Here is an 8,157-nt window from a genome sequence, read left to right as displayed (position 1 = left end):
AAATTACTTTTCACCTTTCCAACAAGCATCAATACACGGCCAGGGCATGCTCTAGTTACAGTAGGTAACAGTGTGTCCCTCCCTGTCAGCTGGGATCAAACTGGAACTAACTTATATTTATATATATATATATATATATATATATATATTTAGAAACAAAAAAATTATACATTTAGAGTGGGAGCAGTAATGCCTAAGAGGTTGGTCAAGCATATTTAGTGGCTCTTCAAAAAAACATACTGCAGACTTTTATTCGTTGTAACTATATCACAATCTGTTCATTCTTTCCCTTATTCTAAAATGTGAAAATTAAACAGATTGTTCTGAGTTTTGAAAGTTTCATACAGTAACTGTAACTTACTGCCAGGAATCTAGCACATAGATAGCAGAAAGGCAAAATTCAATAGCAGTTAAAAATTTAAGGGCAGATGTCTACAATCTAAAAAAAAAAAAAAAGATAAAATATAAATTCCAGTATGTTTAAAGATGAAATATGAAACTTTAAAGACTGTTCATTCTAATAATTTCTATTCTTCTAACCACGATGTAAAAATGTTTCCACTAATGTATATGAAAATTACCTTCTGAAAATAGCCTCTTTTTAGAGTTTTATCCCGAACTTGTCGAAAATACACATATCCATAAAAATAGGCAGGATCTTTCTATGAAAGAAGTGACAAATTAAAAACATACATATATATCAACTCTTTACTATTAATGGCAAGTTCCTTTATAAACTCAAACTGAGATATGAAGTATACACAAAAAGCTAGTTATACTTTTCCACCAATGTAAACAACTATCATGATAATAACTGCCAGATAGAAACCAGCTAACTTGCCTAAAGATGAAATAATTATAGCTTAATGTACAAAGTTAGCCTTCTATAACTTAATGTTTTTATTCTTTATTTATATCTGTGGTAGTTAACGGAAATTGAAAATAATCAAATTCTGTTTTCCCCAATGGTACACTTAATGTTTTAAAAATCTGCCTACAATTTTTGAGGTATTCTAATACAAAATTTCAAGAGAGAAATTAAAAGGAGTTAAATGTTAATCTGAGTCCTACATATACTGCTATATTTTTCACCCAATAATAATGAAACACTGCAATGTTTATCAACATACAATTTGAAAGGCAATTACATTCCAAAAAAACTTGCAAAATTTTTACATCCTAATGGAATAAACTCTGGCCCAGTTCCTTGTTATTCTTTAAACAAATATTTATTGACCACCTACTTTGAATAACGCATTGTGTTAGAGAAGATAAAATGATGCATAAGACATAGTTCCTTAAGAAGATCACAAACTAAGAGAGAGAAGACAAGTACAAAAATGACTATTATGTAAAAGGAGGGCAGGTACCATGAAAAAAGCACAAAGTAGTATTTTTTCCCTTCTGCCAAGGGGCAAGAGATTACCTGTCTATGGTGATCAGTAAAGATTTCACAGAGGCAGATGTTTTTGAATTAGGTACTGAAGAATAGATATGACTTAAACAAAGACATTTCAGGTTTAGAGGGTCAAGAGTTTGAGCAAAATCATGCAGAGACAAAAAAATACAAGCTACCTCAGGGAAAAGCTATAGTTCAATTTAGCTAAAATATGACACATGTATAGAAAGAAGATTAAGCTAGAAATTCAGAAGGTAAAGTTTTATCTTGGAAGGCCTAAAAAGTGAGAACCAGGAAACAGTACTATCATTAGCTCTTTATTCATTAAGCAATAGGTAATCATTTTAGATTTGTTTTATGTAATATATTATGCACACTTTAGCTAGGAACACTGTATAAAATATATTGCACTGAGAAAGACAGGAGATGGGTGTCTTTGGGCGAATTTTGTAATCCTCAGTAGCCCTCAAGTTTGCAAAAGGAACTGTCTCAGAACAATATAGGGAGGATTAATAAGATGTGTGTGCTTAAGTCACTTCTGACTCTGTGACCCCACAGACTGCAGCACCCCCTGCTCCTCGGTACATGGGATTGTCCCAGCAAAAATACTGGAGTGGGTTGCCATTTCCTCACCTAGGAGATGTTCCTGACCTGGGGATCAAACGTACATCTCCTGCATTGGCAGGTGGATTCTTTACCTCTGAACCATCTGGAAATCTTATTAGTAAGATAATATATGCTTATTGATACAAGGCCAAGAACACAAACAAGCTATCAGCAGCTGAAAGAATATGTTAGTAGTGATAGCCAAGGTCATGGAAAGGATGAGATGGCTATAAGAGACATTTTAAAGGATTTTAAAGACATTTTTTTAAAGGCTTTGCTTACTGGAAGATTAGGGTCATTGGTAGAACACGGAAGGTAAGCTGTAAATACTTATTTGAGGGAAAAGATGTCAAGTTCTTATTGGCTGTGCTAGTAGGACATACAGATAGAATGATTCTTCATGTAGTTAAAGTGTGAACCACTGTACCAAACAGAAATTCTGGAACCATCTGAATTATTAGCATTGTTTTTAGCAGACAATAACTGCAAACCAAAGCTCATTTAAAAATCAAAGAGACAACAGTAATTGTACTGTAAAGCCGGTAGGGATTACCACAGGGAATCTTTAACTCTGGGTGATATTCACCCTGTTTCCACATTTAACAAAGAGCTATTAACAAGAAAGAAAATTACCTCAACATTCTAATTTCTATTATTCACAATGGCATTATAATATGTTTTAAGAACAATAACTTTAAAAAGTCTCTTTCACTCACATACTAAATCCTAATGAATCAGATTCACTTAGGAAATCCAACAGTTTAACACGGTAAGAAAACAAAAGCACAGTTTTTCTGAATGCTGTAAGAGGTAACTCGGTCCTAAAGTTTCCTCTCACATGGACATTATTCTATTACTACTTTTCCAACCTTTAAGTAAACTGGTAAATCTTTGTCAAATTGATCCAGGAGACAATGCAGTGACACCCTCCTCCCAGAAGACTGTCGAAATCTAAAACAAAACTGGGTATCTCCAAGACAACCTAATGAAAACAAAAATGAAAGAAATTAAGGACAGCACAGTATAACATTAGTTATCCAGTTTCACTATATTTTAGAGCTAAAGAGGTCCTATCATATTGAAACCCATTTTATCATGTTTTAGAGAAGAAAAAGGAGGAGACCCTGACAGATTCAGTGACTTGCTCAAAGCCATCTTTTCTAGTTAGAGGCAAAGTCATTAGTAAAACAAACATCTTTTGTCCCTCTACTGTTTTTCCTATTCCGTTTTCTCCATGTAATTAAAACTTTTTGACAACTGTGTGTGTGTAATGTTGATTCACAAACATAATAATGGGCAAAAGAAACTAAATACAATAGAACACAAATTGTTCAAATCCATTTATATAGTTTTTTTTTTTTTAAAGCAGGCAAACTATAGTGTTTAGGAATGTACAGTTGGATGATAAAACTGTAAGGAAAAGCAAGAAACTTAATACTGTAAGAATCAGTATAGTGATTTGCAAAGCTACATGCATCCTAGTGTTCACAGCAGCATTATTTACAATTGCCAAGGTATGGAAGCAATCTAAGTGTCCATCAACAGACGAACAGATAAAGATGATGTGACACACACACGCACATATACACAATAGAATATTAGCCAGAATAAAAGAATGAGCTTTTTGCATTTGCAGCAACATGGATGGACTTGGAGGGTTTTCTGATAAGTGAAGTAAGTCAGATAGAGAAAGACATACACTGTATGATATCATTTCTATGTAGAAGGGAAAAAAATAAAACAAACTGTAAGCAAAACTAACAAAATAAAGCAGACTTGCAGACACAGAGAACTAAAGGTTGGTTACCAGTGAGGGGTGGGGGGAATAGAGGGAGTGGGAAGGTGGGGGGTATAGACTACTGGATGTGAGAGAGGCTATAATGATTATTGTACATTAAAAGGAATACAGTCAATATTTTGCAATAACTGTAAATGGAGTATAAATTATTAAAATTACATTACAATGTTTTAATAAAAAGAAAAAAAGAATCAAGGATAGTGGTTACCTTAGGAGAGGGGAAGGAAATAGTGTTTGGGAAGGGACATGAGACAACTTCTGTGGTATTGGCAAAGTTCGATTTCTTGACCTTGTGTGAGTTTTATATTTCACAATGAGAATTAAAAAAAAAAAAGATATAGCAGACTCAGGAAGAGTTCAAGTAATAGACTTTCCATTTTAATCATTTCAATTATAAATAAAGGTTTAAAACTTTAATCATTTTAGCAAACCTCTTAAAACATTACTTTGTCAGGCAATAATTACAAAAAACTGTAAATGCTCTAAAAAGTAAAAGACGCAAGAAGCAGTATGTCACTCAGATTCTTCCTAGTTACTGTATTTAGAACTAATAAGATTAAATACAGAATGTGCTCAAGAGTTTCTTACCATTATTACACACAGCAGTACTTCTATTACTAGTATATTAGTATTATACACAGAAGTACTTCTATTTCTTTAGTACATGAAGTTCTCATAAAAGAAGGGAAAGTGAAAGCTGCTCAGTCATGTCTGACTCATTGCAACCCCATGGACTATAAAGTCCATGCAATTCTCCAGACCAGAATACTGGAGTGGATAGCCTTTCCTTCTCCAAGGGATCTTCCCAACCCAGGGATCGAACCCACGTTTCCTGCATTGCAGGCAGATTCTTTACCAGCTGAGCTACAAGGAAAGCTCAAGAATACTGAAGTGGGTAGGCTATCCCATCTCCAGCAGATCTTGCCAACCCAGGAATCAAACCAGGGTCTCTGCATTGCAGGCAGATTCTTTACCAACTGAGCTATCAGAGAAGCCCAGCTTGATATTACGTTTAAGTTTTTTAAAAAGCAACTCAGTTTATATACCTACATGCAATTACAGAAACTAGTATTTCTTTGGTGGAGAAGGGAAGAAACAAAGAGGACTGGAGAGTGAGTCAATTCAGTTTTTTTTTACTTGTTACAGCTGACGGTTTATAATAAGGAAAACACATGAGACCAGAAATAATGGAAAATACTCCTAGCATTGTTTTAGTCCAACGGATTTATACACAGATGGTTCAGTTTTTCTCTTTAGAAGACAGAAAGATCCACTGAGAAGTACACACTAATTTCTCTGAGACACTTAGCAAGATACAGCAGAGAAAATGCAATGGATTTTAAGAAAGAGAAATATAGGTTCTGAAGGGATGCTGAGCTTTATGGAAAGAAAGTAATTAAGTTCCCACAGGCCTTCATCCCTACCCACCCAGCTCCATTCCAAATCATGGGCATGCTGTAAGAATTTCCCAGTGGCCAGCTGTACCTGCAAGTTGTACAGAACTGGTCAGGAAGCTAGATCACCAGGTCACAAAGGCTTTAGCCAATGTCTTTGTGAACTGAGGTAAATGGTTACCATTTCATATTTCAGAAGTCTGTCCCTTCACACACAAAAGGTTACTAAAGGAATATCAACCCCTTACCTGGGCAGACCTTTGTTCTCAATCCTGACTTCACTATTAACGGGGCAGGAAAAGAGGCATAACGGATGGGCAACCAGGTTGTTTATATTTGCCTTTAAGAAAACGATACCTGTGGAGGGTGGGGCAATCCTGATACCCTACAACCTCATCAAAAATAAATCTACCTTGTTAGTATGACCCATCCAGTTTGCCTATTTTTAATAATAGAGTGAACCCCTACATAAGAAATATGATTACACATGAATGATGGTGAAGTATGACTGTGAACATGAAGGAAAAGTTACAATCTGAGGAAAAAGGAGTCACGATCAATGGGAAGTAGTCCCAGGTCCATCAATAATAAACCTTCTACAGGTTACTTAGCCTAAGTGACTTGTCAACAAAAGTAAGAGGCATCCTAAAAGTCACTTTCGGCAGTTATGTTCGATAATTCTAAAATAAAGTTCCACAACCAACCTATGATTCTACTGAATTCCAAGCATCTTACCCAATATACTAAGAAAACGGAAGATCTATAAAGATCCAAAAAAACCTAAAAGTCATGCAATGTGTGCCACAGCTTTCTGATTATTAACAAAAAATGGGAAAAAGTAAATGGAAATTACTTTTTCTTTATTAAAATAAAGGAATAAAGAATTTACACAAATTTTAAGATTAAATGGCAGCTCTCCAAAGAAAATATACCTTTACATGGCTTCTTGATTAAGAACAACAAAAATCCTTTCCTTGATAAAAGTAGCAGGTAATAAGGAAATGGCAGATTTGCTCAGCAAACCCCCAAAGCCTGAGGAAAATTCTACTTTAATTAATCTAACATAATCTTTACTAGCCTCGAAAACAAACGAATAATCCGACATTCTTTATACCAAGAAAGTTCCTGTAGCCTTCCTCCAACATCCTTTTCCAAACAACTAAGTTGTTAGGAGCGAAATCAAACAGAATTCCAGGTCAAAACTTTGTCGTTATTTTGTCTGCTTCAGAAGTGGTTCCACCCACCCCCAGCTCAATACATGAATTGAGCGCCCATTTCAATGAGTGCTCCCTCTGTGGTAGGCACTGTCAGGAACATTTTGGATACATTAACTCATCTGGTCTTCATGTTTCTCAGGTAAGTTCCCACTGTTAGTCCTGTTTGTGAGGAGGAATTCGAGGCACAGAAAAATTAGGTAATCATCCGAAGAAATAAATCTGCTAAATGGTAGAGTAAGAAGAACCTGAGAAGTCTGAATCTGGAGCTGATACTCTTGAGCATTATTATATCATACTGGTTCTTTCAAGTTAAAATGGACCTCAAAACACCACTTCCACTAATGTGAAATATCCAGAACAGGTAAATTCATTGAGACAGAAAGCAGACAGGTGGTTGCCTGGGGCTGGATGAGGGGAGGGGAAGAGAAGGACAATGGAGCATGAAGCGGGTGATAAATATTTTCTAAAACTGACTGAGGCAATAACAGTTGCACAACTCTGTGACTGTACTAAAAATCACTGAATTGTACATTTTATAAGAGTGAACTGTATCTCATAAATCTTTTTTTTATGGTACTTCACTGCCAACTGGAGCAAATCAAAAGTTTCTTTTCTCCTCTCAAAAAACAAAAAATCCTTCTAAAAAGTACCCCTCTGACTGAAGAGTTGCTGAACTCACTGGTTTCTGGGCCAGTCCTGTCAGTTTCAGCAACTCCCATACAAACACCAAGCAGTATGCCACAAACAGCTCTCCTCCTATTTATCAAGGGCACAGATGATTTTATCTTCTACATCTGCCAATGAAACCAAGCCTGCAAAGCTACAGGTAAACAGAAGACACTTTCCCATATCAAAAATATTACTTGAGATTTGAGGGAAAAAAACTTACATATTTTTTTCTAAAGGGAAGAGACAACTTCAGAGTATTTTTATTTCAGCAGAAAACAGCTATAGAGCAGATCAGAGTAAGACTAATAAAAGAAAACATGAGACTTTAAGCGTGAGCTCCATTCCTGGCCTCCAACTCTATGTGGTTACTCTCTTTGTGATGAGAGTTGGACATGCTGAGAAACAGGAGTTTAGAGCAGAGCTTCTCAAAGTGTAGTCCACAGACTGACTCTTGTTACAATACATGACAAAATAAAAATTCAAATTGAGAGCACACATTTAGAAGCCCTTACAGCAATTTGATATTCCCATGACAATTCCGGACTTTCATATGGTTTTTCCCCTTTTCATGGTTCTAAAAGTTCATGTGCATAGCATTCTGTAAAAGCACTGGTCCACAACAGATTGGAAATTTTTTTAAAATCAAAACTGTCCTTCAACACAGATGAGTGTGAGAATGTGAGGAGAACTGTTTTCACTATTGAGAAGTGTAAAATACATGACGATATCCCAGCTGTTTACAGAGGAAAAAAAAAATCTGTTGAGACAAATACTATCTTACGTCTAATCCATCCAGAATAAGGATTAATCTTTCCCTTGGATTCATCTTTACTTGAAACTCTCTACTAATGCTGAGTTTTCCCTCTGGTCAGGTTTAGAACATGGTGATTATAGTCCTTGGCTATCCATCACAGCCTAAGGATCAGGAATGCATATATCCAAATGATATTATAGCAAATAATGAGAAAAATAGCTGACAAATATTTATCAGAGAGAAACCATCCTTTAAACATAGGTTCCTAAAGATAAAAGCCATTCAAATGGAACAAAAGACTGAAATCTAAAAACAAAAAA

At 35.4% G+C, this 8,157-nt stretch overlaps 1 protein-coding gene across 1 annotated transcript in view; it reads right to left on the bottom strand.

Annotated features, from left to right (window-relative positions):
• Positions 1 to 8,157, bottom strand: part of DENND6A (DENN/MADD domain containing 6A) — an 86,226-nt gene that overhangs the window by 22,259 nt on the left and 55,810 nt on the right. Inside the window, 2 exon segments of the mRNA XM_010851929.1 lie at positions 582 to 662; positions 2,875 to 2,987. Of these exon segments, the coding sequence (XP_010850231.1) occupies positions 582 to 662; positions 2,875 to 2,987 (194 nt within the window).

The sequence above is a fragment of the Bison bison genome, unplaced genomic scaffold (genome assembly GCF_000754665.1).
Source record: "Bison bison bison isolate TAMUID 2011002044 unplaced genomic scaffold, Bison_UMD1.0 scf7180017864304, whole genome shotgun sequence".
In the NCBI taxonomy this organism is placed as follows: Eukaryota; Metazoa; Chordata; class Mammalia; order Artiodactyla; family Bovidae; genus Bison; species Bison bison.
Note: the sequence above shows the minus strand (reverse complement) of the source record. Positions and strands in the feature narration are given on the sequence as shown.